This window comes from Mustela lutreola, chromosome 8 (assembly GCF_030435805.1).
Source record: "Mustela lutreola isolate mMusLut2 chromosome 8, mMusLut2.pri, whole genome shotgun sequence".
Lineage (NCBI taxonomy): Eukaryota > Metazoa > Chordata > Mammalia > Carnivora > Mustelidae > Mustela > Mustela lutreola.
The window spans coordinates 76583661-76602893 of record NC_081297.1 but is presented as its reverse complement, the minus strand read 5'-3'; the positions used below and the strand labels follow the sequence as shown (position 1 = coordinate 76602893).

Below are 19233 nucleotides of genomic sequence, written 5' to 3'. Positions count from 1 at the left end.
AGTAACTTCCTCAGTTCATGAAATTTGTACTGCAGCATTAAACCTGAGTAAGACTGGGGCACCTGGGTGGCTCAGTGGGTTAAAGCCTCTGCCTTCGGCTCAGGTCATGATCTCAGGGTCCTGGGTTCGAGTCCTGCATTGGGCTCTCTGCTCAGAAGGGAGCCTGCTTCCTTCTCTCTCTCTCTGCCTACTCATGATCTCTCTGTCAAATAAATAAATAAAATCTTAAAAAAACAAAAAAAAAAACAACAAAAAAAAAAAACGAGTAAAACTTAGGTTCTAAAGATCAGATTGGTCGTGCCAGAAAGTCAAGTATGAGAGGCAAAAGAAGGACTTCAAGAATCTGGTTACTTTAATTATTCAGTACTGCCAAAAAAATTCTCTCCAAATCACTGCTGCTAGCATCAAAAAGTAAAAGCGTCAGGCATCAAAGCGACACCTGGAGATTAAGCTGCCTTTGCTTACTTAGGTCTCCAGCTCTCCATCATTTTACAACAATAGTTATCAAAATAGCAGGTCAAGTTCACTCTTAGCACCAGCAATACGCATTTTTTTCTTTTTTACCTTCCTTCAGTTTGAGGAATGATTGAGACAAGGCATGCAATTAACCATTTCTTGGTCTACATTCGAGTAAGCGCTCATTCAGAGCAGATTCTCACACAGCCAAGGGGTGGCCATGCCTTCAGCCAGCATCTAATTTGGAACAGATGGACTCAATGTCACATTTCCCCGCAAAGGTGCCACAGGAACAGGTAGTTTGGCTCCTGTCCCTGAGGTAAATAGGCTAATCTGTCAATTAGGCAGCTGCCTGAGAAGTCATTGTTTTCATCGCTTCTCTCTGGAAGCCTGAGAGAAGCCTTTCTCGGCAGCCCCAGAAGTGCCAGCTCACCCTGAAGGGCTGTGGGAACAGAATGTGCTGGCACAGGCCATCCTGTCAACCGCGAGGGGACTCACCCGAGCTGGGAGTCGGTGAAAGTGCTTCTGTCCAGGAGCAGGTTCCCACTGCCAGCGGCTGCCACTTGGCCGGCCGTCATGTGCGTCCTCCTCCCCCCTGCATCCACAGTGACACTGGGCCCGGCTTCCCTCACCATGCGGGTGCTGCGGAAGGAGCTCTGGTGCCAGGAGTGAGAGGCCCTGTTCTGATTGACCACCTGCAGGGGGGCCAGTGGCCGGAGGTGCCCAGGGACAGACCCCGAAGTCAGACAGTTCTCTTTCTCCAAGAGGTTTCCCATGCTGTGACTGGTCCCGGGCCTGGGGTACGTGAGCACCACTGAGTTGACAGGGGCATTGTCGAACATGGTGTCACTCACAGACCCATACTGGTGCTGTCTGTGGTAGGTGTCATAGTGGCGATGTCTGCTCATGGCCCCGGAGTGATTGAAACCAACGATTTCTGAGCGAGCATATCGAGGCGGCAGAAGGAGGGTGGATCTCCTGCTGTCTTGGTGCCGCAAAGTGTGCCCAGCCTGGCTTCTCTGACCATACTGGTAATCACTGTGTGAGTAATGAATCCTCTCAGGGCTGCTGTCTGGAGAAATCTCAAGTCTCCTCAGAGGCTGCCTCAAGGATCTTTCTTCTACTGACTTCTGTGAACTGTACTGTGCTGTTCCTCTCCCCCAGCGACTTTCGTAAGTGGCAGGGGTGCCTGTCTGCAGAGAAACAAAGTTTAAATGTGGCATAAGTCAGTTTTCATCTTTGTTAAAGACCAAGGATCCAGGGCTATTACATAAGGTGTCCATTTCTCTGTCTCACATGAAGATGTTGGCTACTTTTCTTTAAAAAAAAAAAAGGGTTGACTAGTTGTTTGTACTAGGATTTGATACTATTTAAAGTTCCCAGTTTTAGAGTGCCTGGGTGGTTCAGTTAAGCATCTGCCTTCAGCTCAGGTCATGATGCCAGGGTCCTGGAATTGAGCCCCACATCAGTATCTTTGCTCATCGAGGAGCCTGCTTCTTTTTCCTTCTTCCTTCCCTCCCATATTTGTGTTTCCTCTTCATCTCTCTCTCTCTCAATAAATAAATCTTTAAAAAAAATAAAGTGCCAAGTTTTCCCTGGTGTCCACACAACATCAATCTTCATATAATCAGTTTAGGGAATGGCAATATTTGAGAAAGGTAAACATTAAAAAATAATCTATGGAAGGGGCGCCTGGCTCACTCAGTTGGTGGAGCATGTGACTCTTGATCTCAGGGTCATGAGTTCAAGCCCCACGTTTGACACAGAGCTTACTTAAAAAAAAAAAAGAAAAAAGGTAAAAAAAATTAAGATCTACAAAATTTAAAAAAAAACTATGAAAGTTTAAAAATGTTTTCATGGTAATCTGATAACTAGGGTTATTCCTTGGTATCCTACCTTTAGCATGTCATAGGTTTTAATACCAGGTGAACGCCCACCAGCATAGTCACTTTCAACCAAGTGTAAGTTATAGACATACTCAGGAACACTGCTGGTTCGGTGAAGATTTCCTGCAATCAAGCATATAGTAAAATATTAAGTGGGACAATCAGTAGTTAAAGATTACATAATGGATTTAAGTAATTAAGACCAATAACAAGTATCAGGTTTATATTAGTGTTTTTAAATGCTTAATTAATATCACCCTTGGATATGGGAAAGGACCAAATGTTATCACAACAGTCTTTATGAGATTTCAAAATAAAAGTTGAATTAAGAATAAAAACGTATTTTTAAAAATACTAGTTAAATTTTTTTGTAAGAGAAAGGAAGAATGAGGACAGACAGTTTTCACAAAGATCCAAAAATGGGGGCACCTGGGTGGCTCAGTGGGTTAAACGCCTGCTTTTAGCTCAGGTCATGATCCCAGGGTCCTGAGCTTGAGTCCCACACCCAGCTCCCCCTCAGCAGACAGCCTGGTTCTCCCTCTCCTCCCTGCTCTTTTGCCTCTCGCTATCTCTGTCTCTCTCTCTCAAATAAATAAATAAAATCTTTTAAAAACAACAACAACAACAAACCCCAAAGATCCAAAAATGTTTGTTATGAAACTGAGGAATTTGGGAGTCATTTATTGGCTCAGGTGGTCCATTGCATAAACATTCCATTTCTTGGGGCACCTGGATGGCTCAGTGGGTTAAAGCCTCTCTGCCTTCTGCTCAGGTCGTGATCCCAGGGTCTGCGGGGTGGGCTCTCTGCTCAGCAGGGAGCCTGCTTACCCCCCTCTCTCTCTGTTTGCCTCTCTACTTGTGATCTCTGTCAAATAAATAAATAAAAATCTTTAAAAAAGCAAAAAACAAAAAACATTCCGTTTCTTAAGTCGGAGGAAAGAGAACTCTATTTCTGGGGTGGAAATTCTGAAGTTTCCTGAGAAGGGTGTAGGTGCATAAATATAATAGGGACAAACAGAACCGTGACTCAATACTAGTAGATAAGATAGCCTGTAAAAACAGCAAGGTGGTTCAGTGCAGTCAAAGAAAACATCCACTTGAAAGGGGCCAAGCCTGGGGTTAAGGTTCTGGGCACCGTGAGTTAGGTAGGGCATGAAACCATTCTCTCCACTGCGAATGAGTGCTTGTGTGGAATTACCAGGCTCGATCTTATTCTGGTGGTCTAATCCAGCCCACTCCCCTACAAACACTGAGTAGGAGGCAGTGTTTCCTGCTCAGCTCTGTGGGTCTACAGGGACTCTCAATGGATGCATGTCTCTTAAAACAGCCCTTCTCTGAGGAGAGGGGGGTAGGAGACAGTGCTGTGACCCTCTTCGACTTTTTTACCCTTCTCTCAGCTTTCTGTTTGTTCTCCTTTTATAATCTCCCACCGCCTCACCAAAAACAAAACAAAACCTAATCAAAATAATCACAGATCTCAGGGTACCTGGGTGGCTTAGTCCATTGGGTGTCTGCCTTTGGCTCAGGTCATGATCCTGGAGTCTTGGGATTGAGCACACCGGGCTCCCTGCTCAGTGGGGTGTGTGCTTTTCCCTCTCCCTCTGCTCCCCATCCCCACTCAGGCGCGCGCTCTCTCTCTCTCTCTCAGGTAGATAAATGAAATCTTAAAAAAATAATAATAATAATCACAGATTTCCAAAACCTAGGTAATTTCTGGTTCCCTGATTTTAATCAAAATTTCTTTCTCTTTTAAAAATCAGAGGGAAAAATACTCAATGAACTCTCCTAGGTTTCAGACTGGTGAAGGATGTGGAGAATAGAACAACACAGGTGTCCCTTTCCAACACAATTGGAATATACCGACATACTCTCCCAGCAAGACTGCTATAAAGTCAAAATTTCAAAGGCTAACAATAGAGTCACATTTTTTTTTTACAGAATCACATATTTTGAGGGGGAGGGGAGATGACTGTTGCCAGAGGACTAAAAAGTATGAATCCACCGAAATTATGTTTGTACATGTGTCTTATTTCCTGAAGCCAAACAACATGGCTGGTAAACAGCTTTGGGCCTCAAAGAGTCCTGGGGGTAGGTAGGCTTGTAACTGTAACCTTTCTATAGACCAGGGAAGTTGAGGTAAGCCAGGTACCTCCTGTATTAACAGGGGCCGGATTTCTCCATAAGGGCAGGCAAAAATGTCAGGTAGCCTTATGTTTTAACCTCAGTGACAGAGAACCTCCAAACGGAATGAGGGAAAGGAATTCTTGACAACCTCGGAACAAAGGCTGCAATGCCTTACAGATTCAAATCTCCATATCCACCTGGGGCTCTGGCCTTTAGCCGGTTGAGGCTGTCCTAGGCCCCAACTCTGCTCTCAGCCATCCTTCCCATCCTTTCGTCACCCAGACTCCTCACCCCAGGCTATCAGAACAGAGGGCAGCAGGCCACACCTCCTGGTGGAGAAAATGAGGCCAGCTGGGCAGAGGTAGGGGACATCCTGGCTCTCATACTGAAGGGTCTGGGGACTAGGGTGCTCTCAGCACTGGAGGTGTAGAAATCAAATTACCGTAACTCAAAAAAGTCATTTTAGAATTTTAGATTATATGAAAACTGAATATATAAGTCAGGGACAATCTAGAATGGGAAAATACTAATAACACATGTGGACAGTAGCTAGAACTATTAATTCCGGTTTCAGGGCTGATGATGTAAGGGCACAGTTTTAAAAACCATGCAAATTTTTTTCCTGGGCCACTCTAGCCCATCAGCAGCAGCAGTATTAAGGACTACCCCTCCCCTACTTTCATTGCAAACATTCAGGGACAGTTAATAGGGGACTACTTCCATTTTGAAGCTGAGATTTCTGCAAGGATTTTCTACATGTGCAAGAATCTTTGGAAAAGATCCAGCTAAACAACGTATCTTATCAAAATAGCTCATCAGTGAGTTTTATAATCAGGCTTATTGAAGTAAAATGTTTAACTCACATTGTTGCTGGGGGCTGTAAGGCTTTTTAAAGCAACTTACATGAACTCCTTGTATCTCAATATTACTTTTCTTTAAGGAGTTCAATTATTTTATATGTGTCTTTCCAATATTCTGTGATGCAGAGCCAGCCCTATCATCTCCTTTATAAACAGGGAAACTTAATTACTTGCTTTAGATTGCAAAGCAATTTTGTATGACATTTGAACTCTGGGTTCCTCTGCTGTTTGACTGCATTGTAGTCTTTCTGGAACTGCCATTTACCAAAGCTCTGGTGGGATCATTATCACAGGTTTTGATTGGAAAACCAAAAACAATCATTCTCTTTCCTCTAGAATCTTCATCTGGGCAACTCCAAATACTCTGTAATTTTTTATTTGCTGATATAAGTCCTTATAAGGAAATTTATCCCTCAGTTTTCAGATGAATGAATTGAGACCAGTTTACTGGTTCCCAAAATAACTACAACACAGTTGGGAACAAGGAATAAAATAAGCTTGGATCTTTAAATCACAGACTCTCTTCCTGTGCGGCAAAGCCTGTACCTCCTGGTACTTAGCTTGCAGGTTTCACTGGTTAAAAGGCCAGGCTCAAACAACAAGCAATGCATACTGATTTGCCTAGGCAGTCATGAATTTGCCGTCAGTACAGTGGCTTAAAGATGAATTAGCAGGTGTATTCTAAGCAGCTTATTCTTAGCAGCTGTATTCTAAGATTTTATGTTTTTAAAGATTTTATTTATTTGGTCGGGGGGAGAGGACAGAGGGAGAAGGAGAAGCTGACTCCCCACTGAGCAGAGTGCCTGATGTGGGCCTTGATCCCAGGACCCTGAGATCATGACCTAAGCCAAAGGGAGACACTTAACTGACTGAGCCATCCAGGTGCCCTTGTAGTCTAAGATTTTAAAGAAATTTTGAACTGGGTGGAATTAAAAGATATATATATACACATATATATTAATCATATATCTATTTAATGATATAATTTTATATATTATATAATTAATAATAATTAACTTAATTAAATTATATGTATATCAGGATGGAAACATATCTTTAAGACAAGTCATTTTCTGTTCAGAGGAATAAATAAATAATAACTAAACATGTAATAACTCAGCCATGCCCTTCTTCAAAAACAGAAAAAGAAAGCAAACAAAAGTAAGCATAGCATACTTACAGGCACAGCCTGCTTTAAATAAACTAACATGAAAATTCAGACTTTCTAACATGGAAAATTAGGGTATCATTATATTTCAAAGAAGTTGTTCTCATCACAAAATGAGGCAGGTTTCCTCCTAAACAGAAGAAATCTGTGGACTTGGCTTGGAGCCTCTACTACACTTATGCCTCAGTTTCCCATAATTCTAGTTACTAACAAAGTTGCTGAGAGAGCTTTACCTGAGAAAGCCTATATTCAAATGCTTTCAAAATTGTAAAGCTATATGCAAAAATGAGATACTGTTTTTTAGAATTTGGGTTATGAAAATTCGTTTTTTACCCTTTCTCATGAAGTAATCTGTTCAAAAAAGAGGAATAGAGTGCATGCTTTAATTTACACTGTGTTTTACTGCAGAATTTTTATTCTGGTAAATTTACCAGTGATCTTGAATTTAACTTTCTCTGGTTATTTGTGATTGACCCAGCTACTGAGGATCACAATGGCAGTACTGCGGTTTTCCCAGCCATTCATTTCATTTACACAGTGTGCAAATGTGCTTCTTGTGTCTCTTAAAGAAGGTGATGATTTATAGGAACTATTTCAAATTAATATTAATTGGGCAACATTACCCATACCTTTCCGTCTAAGAATGCCAGAGACATTTTATAAGAGAAAGGAAGACTGTAGTTACAGAACAACTTTAAACTCCACCTTCTCAAATAAAAAGCAATTACGGTCAAAGCAATGATAGAGTAGGGGTGGGGTGATGGGGGTTGATTGTTATGGTGGAAGGATTCCAAACTGCTCAGAAGACTGCAAAGGTGTAGAACTTTCAGGATAATGTAATTTTCTCTCTTTCCTGATCCAAACGTGAATCTGAATGATAGGACTCGCTAAGTAGCTGTGAGGGGAAAAATATCTTGGTTTCTGGTTATGTATGCCAGTCTTGTCCAAAAAAATGGATTATTGTTAGGATTAAAAATAAACTGACTTCCGGGGTGCCTGGGTGGCTCAGTGGGTTAAGCCGCTGCCTTTGGCTCAGGTCATGATCTCAGGGTCCTGGGATCGAGTCCCGCATCAGCCTCTCTGCTCGGCAGGGAGCCTGCTTCCCTCTCTCTCTCTCTCTCTCTCTGCCTGCCTATCCATCTACTTGTGATCTCTCTGTCAAATAAATAAATAAAATCTTTAAAAAAAAATAAATAAACTGACTTCCATAATCAGTTTTTTGTTTGGGCGTTTTGTGAGCAGATTTATTACCTAATTGGTTAAATTTAATACACTTATAAAATCAAACTGACAAGCCTCTGTGACTCTTAGCTATATCTGAGCATGTTTTAAAAAATCAACTACAGCTGCCCTTATAGTAAATAGATGATTGAGAACGGCTAAACAGGCAAACAAAACCTTTATATAACTTGCTTCTATTAGAATAGCATTCGAATTAAAAAAAAAAAAAAAAACATAATTTCTCTCAAGCTTCTAGTACTTTCTGCGAATGGTTAAAAAACTGATTTGGTTCACCCTAGGCTCTAAGATGAGAATTTGTAGAGCTGGAAAGAGAAGAAATTCCCATGAAAACAGGTATGGTTAGATGTATACATAGACATCAGCAGGCATTCACTGCTGATATTCATTTAAATGCTACACTTAATTGTGCTGCTGGTCACAAGATGTTGCCTTCACAGTGTAGGCTGACAATGGTCTTTTTGTGGGAAGAGAGCCCAGAAGTCTAAGAGCTATCATCTTCTTTTACTTGGCCTTTCTGCAGAAACCTCTGGGAATAGTAGTTCTCTTTCTTCACATACCTTAAGAAGATTTAACTCCTTCCTTAAGAGTAAAATTGGGGGTATGTTATTACAGGTGAGAAAGGGCATCCTGAAACCTACTGGAAGAAATCTGTATAGGGAAATTCATATTTAAATGGCTCCTTAAAGTCATTTACTAACAAAAGTAGGAGCTTAAAACATGAATTACATTAGGACCCATCAAGAACCATACAACAGGACTCAGGAATGAGTGAAGGATTTTTCTTTGCCTGTGTGTGCCTATGACATAAGGTTTATTTCCCTGGATTTACATTAAAAACAGCAACAATAACAACTTCTTTTATCTTTTAACTTCTGTTCTTACTTTCTAAGAAAAATGACCAGATATTTGTGGAAACCACAATTCTACAGCATGTATAGGTGTAGAACTCAGGTAGGTACTTGCTGAGGCTGGAAAATGAATGAAATTTGTTTAAAGACCATGGCAAAGATATATTTCAAAGTAGGTCGAAGTCTACTCATGCTCCTGCTGATTGAAAAATTAACAAAAACTGTGCAATGCTGCTTATTGAGACCAGGTAACACAACTTACGTCATTGACTATGAGAAACAAGTGGTATATTGGGTATACGGTTGGAAAGGCTGAGCTGGGACTTTCTTACAAAGCTGACATTCCAGGAATCGGAACTGGGGAAATAGTGGGAAGGTGAATATGCCAGGGACAGAACCACTGTCCTCACACGATGGGCCACACGTGCCATGTACCACTGTGCAACTAGTCTGGGGCTATTCTCCCTCACACCAGATACCAGTCAGCTACTGGAAGGCCTTATTTTCATTTTTTCCCCCAATTTTTTAAAATAGATTTTATTTTTTACACAGAGAGAGACAGACACAGAGAGAGCACAAGCAGGGGGAGCACCAGAAGGAAAGGGAGAAGCAGGCTCCCAGGTGAGCAGGGAGCCCGATGTGGGACTCGATCCTAGGACCCCAGAATCATGGCCCCAGCCAAAGGTAGATGTTAAACCACTGAGCCACCCAGGTGCCCCAAGGAAGGCCTTATTTTTCAGAAGCTTCCCCAAGCAGCTTCAAGTTATCCTCCGATAGATCTGTTTATGGCATGTGGGAGATCATCCTCAAATTACTGCTCAAGATAACCACAAAAATACATATTAAAAAGGACCCAAATACTGCAGGAGTCTATAGCATGCATTTCATTTGAGTAGCCGGAATATGTCATCATAGAATATGTGATTTTAAGCACACTGACGAAGTCCTATGTTGATCCATCCTGGAAATTTCTAAATCTATCCATTCCTGCCACGTGTCTCCTTACTTTGGCATTCCTGCCAATTCATTTGCTGAGATATCTGATAAGGACTTTAGAACTGCAATGACAGGGCGCCTGGGTGGCTCAGTGGGTTAAGCCCCTGCCTTCGGCTCAGGTCATGATCTCAGGGTCCTGGGATCGAGGCCCGCATCGGGCTCTCTGCTCAGCAGGGAGCCTGCTTCCCTCCCTCTCTCTCTGCCTGCCTCTCTGTCTACTTGTGATCTCTCTCTGTCAAATAAATAAATAAAATCTTTAAAAAAAAAAAAAAAAAAAAAAAAAAAAAAAAAAAAAAAAAAGAACTGCAATGACAAATATCACATTATACTCACAATGGTCAAAAAAGATGAATTTACAGAACTCACAAACTTAATTATTTTTCTTTTAAAAATTCACTACAGGTTTTTGTAATGAGTCTCAAGTCATTATTTCCTCCTCCTCCCTCTCAGGTACCAGGACTAATCTCTTCCCTCCCAACTCATTCAGAGCTGCTGTCCCTTCTCCTTTAAAATCCTCCTTGCACCAAGTCTTCCAGATGTATTTTCAGAAATCCCCTGCATTTTTCACATTTCTCTCTTACTAAAACATCTTCTGCGACTTGCAAATCTCCAGTCTTTAACTTGCATTCAAGATCTCTCTCTACCCTCTGAGATAGTGTCTATCCAACACCACTTTACTGAGTTTTGAGGGGGCGGAGAAGAGGCTAACCAGGCCAGGAGAAGGGAGGAATGAGGGTGGCAGGAATAGGAACACCAAGTAAGATAAGTCCCACATGTTTGTTTGGTGGGGGCGTAGGAGTAGGGGTGATAAGATGAAGTTTGAGAAGTTGCAGGCATCACACCATGGAGAACTTGGAATGTCATGCTGAATGAGAATTTTACTCATAGTGGAATAGCTACGTCGATAGCAGCAAGGAACTGAAGGAATTCAAATCAAGAAATGATGCAGTGAGACTTCAGAAAGTTGACTCCAGTAGTAAGGCGAGGAATGAGTCGGAGTGAGGCCAGATTCAAGCAGGAAGAGTTTGTCTTATCTTCTAGGCATCCTGACATAAAGAATCATATTTGTACTACTGCTTCTAGCAGAGCCCTGCATCAGCACTTCACAAGTTTATTGTTAAGTAGGCATATGTCCTTATCCATTTGAAATATCCCAGTTACACCAATTCAGTGTGCACAGAGTGCTTCGGGCCCACATCCATCCTGTGGATCACCACAGTGGAGTCAAAATGGGAGGACGGCAGTCCTATACTTTGCTCTTGCCTTGGTGTGGATGGAAGGTGTTCAAATATTTTTCTCCTGTGTCTGTTATTCTGGGAATATAGAAAAAAATTTCTGGGAATAGAGAAAAAATTTCCTTCCCTCTCATGTAGGCAGACTCTCTCTTCTTGAATGAGTAGACAGGATATGTTCCTTTTAGCAAGGTTGATTCTACATCTGGATGCTGAATATTTATTGTTATTCTCTTATCTGTATGCCTTAAGTATGAACCTGTAATATTTTGGTGGTTTATAAGTTCCTATTATCTGTCAAGAAAAGTTCCCATTTGTTTTCCTCCATCAGAGATAAAGGTAACAGTACAATAATTCTGATGTGGTCCTCCTTATGCCCACTCTATGGATGTATTAGGGAGATTCAAGATTTAGTGGGAATAATTCATTAAGCTTCCAATAAGCAATGTTTTCTCTTGGAAATCAAGAGATTTCAGTACTTTGATCATGGGATTAACAGTGTTAAGCCTAAATCTGATTATTCTAAGAATATAAGTAAATGGATTCCTCTTCTTTTTTCCTTAAAGATTTTTAAAATTTATTTATTTGACAGAGACAGACACAGCAAGAGAGGGAACACAAGCAAGGGGAGTGGGAGAGGGAGAAGCAGGCTTCCTGCTGAGCAAGCAGCCCATGGGGCTCAATCCCAGAACCCTTCCCTGAGAGGAAGGCAGATGCTTAATGACTAAGCCACCCAGGCGCCCCAAGTATGCGGATTCTTCTAATAGTAATGGCAAATTGCGTTTTCAAATGCTCAAGGCTTTATTCCTTCAAAATATGCATTTCTATCTAAGTCAACATATTGGGTTCTCTACCTCATTTTAAGCACTTAAGAACATAACAACTCTTTTTATGTTCAATATCCAATCACCACTAATGACATTACACAAAAGTTATAAAATAGATTTTTAAATATTTCTATTGTAACAGGATCTGAAATTCTGTTATTCCTACCATAAGAAGTCAAGAAAGCAAGATGGCTCACCCTAATACAAAGATTTTCTCCTCGTTTTTTTTTTTTTTTTTTTTTACTCCCACTTGCAACGCTGCCTTCTACTGTTTATTTCCCTAGGAGAAGTATGGTTTACATCTTCACACATTTGCGTACATGCACAAAATAGTTAGAGTCCAGCATTTGTCTAAGAACTGTATAATTTTAAATTCTTGGATATCATCTGAGATGGACACAAATGATCATTTACGGGACTTATTAATCAAGTCTGGTTTATATACTCCAGAAGTTCTACCAACATATTTGTTATATTTCATTATAGTCATAGATAGGTTGCCAATAACATGTTTATTTTCTTAGAAAAGAAAAAATAGGGTGCTTGGGTGGCTCAGTTGGTTAAGTGATTGCCTTTGTCTCAGGTCATGATCCTGGAATCCCAGGATCCAGTCCCGCATCAGGCACCCTGGTCAGCAGGGAGTCTGCTTCTCCCTCTGACCCTCCACTTCATCAGGTCTCTCTCTCTCTCTCCCTCTCAAATAAATAAAATCTTTAAAAGAAGAAAAAAGAAAGCTTTTATTGACCAGACCAGAAATTCAATTTTAGTATAAAATCAGTTAACTATATCTGAAGATAAAATAATGCATAAATGTATGTATCCTTATTTTAATACATGAGAACATAAGTTTTAAAGCCAGTAACCAAAACAGCACTTTAGAAGAATGAGCCAATGTGAACAATACCACGAATACGTAAGTCAGATGAATTCCCCTCTGTTCCCATCACTGGAACCCCTAGCATAGGGCATAGATAACATTAAAGGAGCCTCTTAAAAAACCTAAATAACAGTCTTCTCTTGAAAGGAATGTCTTGCATTTTATCTGTGGCACACAGAGCATTAAATTTTTATAATCAAAATCAAATATTGTTATAGTTTCACTAATTCTGAAAGATTTCTACTACACTCTCACTCAAGACCTTATGCATAAAGGATGTGTTCTCACTCTTTCTAAGGGTGTGTGGAATATAGTTTTTGTAACCATATTTTGCTAACACTCTATTTCTTTTTATTAAGTATAATCAGAAGAATTTCTAAAAAACAAAACAAAGGACACCTGGGTGGCTTAGTTGGTTAAGCTTCTGCCTTTGGCTCAAGTCATAATCCCAAGGTCCTGGGACGGATGGGGCTCCCTGCTTAGTGGAGAGCCTGCTTCTCCCTCTCCCTCTGCTACTCCCCCTGCTTGTGCATGCTCACACTCTCTCTCAAATAAATAAAATCTTTATTAAAAAAAAAAATCGGGGCGCCTGGGTGGCTCAATGGGTTAAGCCTCTGCCGTCAGCTCAGGTCATGGTCTCAGGGTCGTGGGATAGAGCCCCGCATCGGGTTCTCTGCTCAGCGGGGAGGCTGCTTTCCCCCCCCCCCTCTCTCTGCCTACTTATGATCTCTCTCTGTCAAATTAATAAATAAAATCTTAAAAAAAAAACACAAAACTAAACTAAAAACCTATACTTTTTCTGTACTCACTGTAATTGATCTGCTAGACATTAAACAAAAAGTAGCCCATGGGCAATATTAGGCAGACATGGAGGTACATTAAATCAGGTAGCGCTAGTGACTACATTCAGAGCAGCCTGGGCACATCTCTACCACCCCACCATCTGGCTCTTTTGCCCGCTGCCCCCCCCCCCCCCCCGCGACTCCTGATCCCTCCCACTTTCTGAAGGACTAGCCACCTTGCTCCCAGAACTGCTTCATTCCTGGAATTCCTTTTTGGCCAACAAATAATGCATACAGGATTCGAACAGCTTCCCCACCCCTCACTCTGCTCTCCCCAATAACACCTATTAACAATAACCTTTCTTGCTTCCTTAACCAATTTTCAGTTCCTTCTCCAGAATTTCCTCTGTTCACAGATACTCAAAACATCTCGGCCAGGGAAACGAAGTAAATGACGTGCTTCAAGTTTTTATGGTGGATTTCCAAAGAAGTTGCAAATTTTATTAGGATATTGTTCACTGTGTTTTACAAGTATTACATAAAACAATTTAAAACAGGACTTTCTTCCCCATTCAAGCACCTGGGGGAACTGTGTGTTAAGTATAGTAGTACTTTCAAAGTAAGTGTAATAAATAGGATATGGACACTTTTTAAATTTTTTCATTTGCTAATACTTGCAGTTCTTAAATATCTCTCTGTTTTGTTTATAAAGTAATTTTTTTAAATTCCCTACAATATACTCACTCATTTCACAATGCTGCTACATACCTCTGACCCCACTGTCCTCTAACCCACCCCCTCACACAAGGCACTTCCAAGAGTTACAGTCAACTTTAAAATGCTCTGCACAGTTTAAAACAGCAACAAAGGTTAGAATGATTTACAATGAAAACCACCCACCCATACACTGAGGTATTCAAGGCCCTAGCAGGATATTTATCAACAAATCAGCCTCATTTATCACATCTCTGTTTTCAGCCGATTATCTGTTGCCCCAATCTTGCAGGTATGTCAACAATTCAGAATTCTCCAGGGCTCTGGGACTAACAGCAGTTAACACCGGGGCCCTTTCTTCCCAGACTTTTCTTGTGTTGATACAGGACCCTTTCCAGACCAGCCCTACTCCAACAACTGCTGGTCTGTTCCAACTTTAGAAAAATGATAGTAATACGGAAATAATAAAAACAATACTCACAACCATCACAAGTCCCCAGGCCTTTCCAAAGAACTTTAATTAACAAACACGAACCACCCTCCGTAATTGTTTCATGGCATGTTAATGTTAAATTCCTTTGAAGCCGATTTCCTTTTTAAGTCTCAGAAAGCTGAGGCTTTGGAGTAAGTAGGTGTTGTTAGCGGCCTTATCTCTCTGCCTGACTTGCACATCTGTGTAGGCTGCTGAGTGTATTTCGGCTTGCGGGAAGCTCCTGCTGTAATCAAAATATTTCAAACACTTTGTTTCTTAGTAGGCAAAACCATTCAAGAAGTTGCCCTAAGCATTCGAGCAGAAGCACCAAGACATCGTTTGTCCCTACCACACCATTCTCTGAACTAGGGAATATTCCCGCTGCTCTCTTCCTAGAATGGTTGGTCTTCCTTCAGCCACCAACCCCTCTCCAGTCCTACTGAATTTTCGAGATTTAAAATCCAGTTCCTCTAAGAAGCTTTTCAAAATTCCCTTCCGCTAGTAGTTTAACTCGTACTTCTAAACTCCATACATAATGTGTTAGCTGCTCGTCTTTGGGTTGCTTGCTATTTTTTATGTGAGAACATTATTTTTTAGAGATTTCCTTCTTAGACATTAAACTTCTTGCCTACAAGCAAGTACAAGTCTTTAATGCAGCCCCTGCACAGTCCCCTGCATGAAGACCAGACTCATTGGATAGTTCTTGAAATCCTCAAGCAATATGAATTTGCCATGTTATAGGGAGGACAGATCATGGTGCGTTTGGGGCAAAGAAACCAATAAATACTGAGAGAGTGATGCATTCTTTTTATGCAACTGTTTTAAGGATTTAATGAAATGCAAACATATGAAGATTTTAGAACAGTCTTAAGCACACAGTGGATGTTCAGCAAGATGATCCCTTTCCTTTTGTTGATTTTCCCCACTCATTGAATAGTGGCTGTCCAGTTGCTCTTCTGGTTAGCCATTTTCAGAGGGTAAGAAATAACATTTAATGTGCATCCCGTGTCCCCCAAGCACAATGCCCTCATTTGATTTCAGCTTAACACTGAATCTGCAAAGATTAACAGGGTGCAATGACGCCACTCATCAAAAATTAGCCTCAGTTGTCACACTCTCAAATGCAAATTTAGGTTCTTTTTTTTTCCTTGTACTGTGGCAGTCTGGTGTTGTCTAGACCTCCCTACTCACAGAACTACCTCAATTTTACTTAGAGGAAAGTGAGAAGAGACCAGGGAGACCTAAGGGTCTAATAATAATCCCACTTTGTATTAATAACCAAAAAGCTTAACAATGTAACTGATAAGTGGTTTAAAAATTCAGGCTCGGTGGTTTTAATATCAATTCTTCTACTTATTTGAGTGTTAACTGCTTAGTTTCCCCGTCTGTAAAATGGAGATTAAAACACCTAAGACAAAAGTATTTTTTTTTTTTTTGAGAATTTACTGATACAATGAATGCAAACTACATAGTTCAATTCTTGGCACACAGTAGTGAATTGTATTAACTGCGATTACTAAATATTTTCTCTTTACCTTTCAAGTATGTAAATATTGACTGCCTGATTCTTTCACAAACTGAAAACAATATAGCCTCCCAGGGTATGCTGGGTTTTTTCCCTAATGGGTTCTACATTTGCTATCGCCCAAGTTAGGTCCTCAAGAAAGAGTTCAACAAGGCAGGAAACAGATATCCCAACTTAATCGTTCAATTAGTTTTCTCTTCTCTTTTCTGTAATAAGCCTATAATGTTTTTATAATAAAGAAAATAAATCAAACTACTAATAAAAGAGTTACTACTTTGATTCTCTGACTTTTAGCAAAGGAGAAAGTGATAATATCATGTTCTCTAATTTTCGCAGCTGGTTTACCATCTTCCCTTCCACCTCCCCTATAAATGACTAATATAGTGCTATTGTTTTTTGAACCCCTTTCACTTCCATGTTTAATTTTTTTTGAGAGACCAGGGCTGTGCCCAAGAGGACGTCGCTCGCCTTAGCAAGGCGGCCAAGGCTGCTGCTGGCGGGGCCAAAGTCCCCTTCCTCCTCCGCAGGATGGTGTAGTTGTTCCCTGGCCCAGAGCCTCCTACTCAATTTTTTTCACTTCCTAGACCAACCACTCTCTCCGAACACAGGGTGGAGCGCCCTGAAATACCTGGGCGAGGCACCACAATCGCAATTTACAGGTTGTAAAAGGGAGGGCCAGTACTTTCAGGTTTTCTCTTTCAAAAAATTCATAGAGCGGTATGGATTCTTAAAAATCTAATAAAAGCTAGGAGCATTCTCCTCCAGAAAAAAAATGAGCATACCCGTTTTCTTCACAGAATCTCAAAGTGTTTATAGACTCCCAGAGCCTCCAGATTAAGTCCACGATTCTAGTGGTGGGGGTTGGGGAAGGAGATTAAGGAAGGGGTGAAAATCTTGTATTGAAATCTTTCATATTTATATAAATATATGTAGATGCGTATACGAAGAAGCTGAGAAAGAGGTTATTTTAAAAGAGTGCTTTCCCGAAGTAAGTGGGTCTGAGTCTGGAGGGACTGCGAGCAACAGGTGGGCAGAACACCAGGTCCCGCGCCCTCAGAAAGCAGCGAGTCAAAGCAACAGGGCGCTGAGAATGAGGAAGGGGAAGGGATAAGGGTGGGATGGGGGCGTTGCGGCGTGTGGCTGGGCTCTACTCACCGTTGCCCACCAAGCTGCGGCCCTTCCGGGCCAGGGTCTGCTGCACCTGCTCCTGGATCCGCAGGCTCTTGGCCGCCTGGCCGCTGCGGCTGCTGCTCCCCGCCAGCTTCAGCTTGGCCTCAGAGGGCAGAGCCAGGCTGGAGCTGTCCAGCTGCCCCAGGATCTGCTGGCCCAGGACTGTCCGGATGTAGCCGCACTCAGTCGGGGAGCCGGGGGCTGCCATGGGGCCGGAGGGGGCGACGAAGCCGCCTGCCTGCTGGGAGACCTGCGGACGAAGCTGCCGCGGAGCCCGGGGCACTGGCGCGAGCCCCGCCCCGCCCCGCCGCCCAGGCCCCGCCTCCAGCCCCGCCTCCCTCGCGCTTGGTAAGAGGCCCGGGCCGGGGAGAGCGCAGCCTCGAGAGCAGAGGCCCAGATTTCCCCCCAACCGCACCTCTACCCACCCGGGCAGGGGGCACGGCTCCGGCCAGGCACGCGCACTCGGCCTGGGAGCGGGGGCGGGGCCGGCCGCGCGCAGATACCTGGCGGGTTGGACGCCCTGCGGGGAAGATGGGTGCGAGGCGCCGTCCGCCCGGGGCCGCGCAAACCCACCGAGTCACCTCGGATTCCGCCCGCCGGGGCCGCGCCCGGCTCTGGTTGCAGCACTCGGCGTCCGCGCTGCTCTGTCAGAGGATGTGATTTCCGCTTAATTGCAGAAGCAGCCGCCCTCTAGGCAGGTGCGCCCTGGAGAGTCACTTATGATCCTGGGCTAAGATTTGCTTGTGGGATCCCCAAGTGAGCAGTTTATCTGGTTAGGCAGCCTCTGCCAGACTGTTCAACATTTCATGGTTTTCCTGGACCCGAGGGTGAGAAAGGTCAGGCAGGAAGGGCAGTAGGAGGGAGAGGTGCCAAGAAGATGATGTGTGTGAAATAAAAGACGTTTTAAAGGTTTTTTTTCCCTCTCCGTACAACTTCAGGGGCTCTGTACTTTTTGCACAGATGCAGTCCCAGAAACATATGTTCTTCCTCATTCAGAGCTTCTGTTTTCTCTTGTAAATACACAAATTGTACCCAGTACACTCTTGCTCACCCACTCCCTTACGAACACGCCCACAGAGAGAAACTCCAATAAGAGCTCTAGAGAAGAGCATGCTTTTAGTAGGTGATACTGTTTCACAGCCCTGCTAACGTTGATTAAGTCTGTTTATGATGGGGTTTTTGTAGAGGGCCCATGGAAGTGGCCTCTGACTTTCCATTGTATCCTCCACAACCTAAATTTATCTTGCTATTAATTATGTTTCACGCGCGGTTGACTACTGAGAACTTGAGAGCCAAGCTCAACAGAAAGGGTCCTTGACCTTAAAGTTTACAGCAAGTCACTCGTCCTGATTATCCTCTTTGGACTTGAGAGGCAGAAAGAAAAACATCTATCCCTGGTATTAAGTAAGATAATCTTCCCTTTAATTGCTTGGGTTTGTATGTTCACTTTCCCTCACATCACTCAATTACTGCAAAACTCCATTTGTTCAGGCCTGGAGTGGTTGGAGAATACAGCCTCCCCCTTCTCCTGTGCATACATTTCTACCCTTACACACACACTTCATGCATAGGTACACGTGCTTCCAGGGAGTGAAGAGGGAATCAAGGGGCCCAAAGCCTAGACAGTAGAGTGATGATAGTTCTGTCCGTCTTTCTCAGCTGGCCACAAGTCTAAGGCCTTGGGCAATGTAATGCTTTAGTGAAGTCCTGTGGATGATCTTAATTCCTCACAGCAGGACCGCCCTGAAGTAGATGATACCTTGTGAAGGGCTCAGTTCCACAGCCAGATGTAAACATTCAACCCTGGTGCTGAGATTCAATTGAAAAGACCAGTGAACTGAAGGGAAAGTGGTGATAGAAACTTCCAACATCAGACTCAGTTCCTGTCCTCTCCTTTTTTTCTCCCCCTCTCCCTACTCATGGCCTCTTCTTGCAGCCCTGATAGTGCAGCACTGAAAGACATTTCAGTACCAGCCTTCATAAGACCCACTGAGGTATCCTTGATTTTGTGCCTGGAGAGCCATAATGTACCCACTTTATCTAGACCCCTCACC

The 19233-nt window shown here is 42.6% G+C and overlaps 1 protein-coding gene across 2 annotated transcripts in view; it reads right to left on the bottom strand.

The window, feature by feature from the left end:
* The window catches only part of PKP2 (plakophilin 2), a 97328-nt gene extending 79761 nt beyond the window's left edge, over positions 1 to 17567 (bottom strand). The window contains exons 1-3 of one of the 2 annotated variants that reach the window (XM_059185665.1): positions 17165 to 17567; positions 2353 to 2465; positions 955 to 1649 (exon numbers count right to left, since the gene is read on the bottom strand). In XM_059185665.1, the coding sequence (XP_059041648.1) occupies positions 955 to 1649; positions 2353 to 2465; positions 17165 to 17387 (1031 nt within the window). In that variant the 5' untranslated portion in view covers positions 17388 to 17567. The remainder of the gene's footprint in view (positions 1 to 954; positions 1650 to 2352; positions 2466 to 17164) is intronic. The other variant, XM_059185664.1, reaches the window with a different exon arrangement.
* Between the last annotated feature and the right edge of the window lie 1666 nt (positions 17568 to 19233).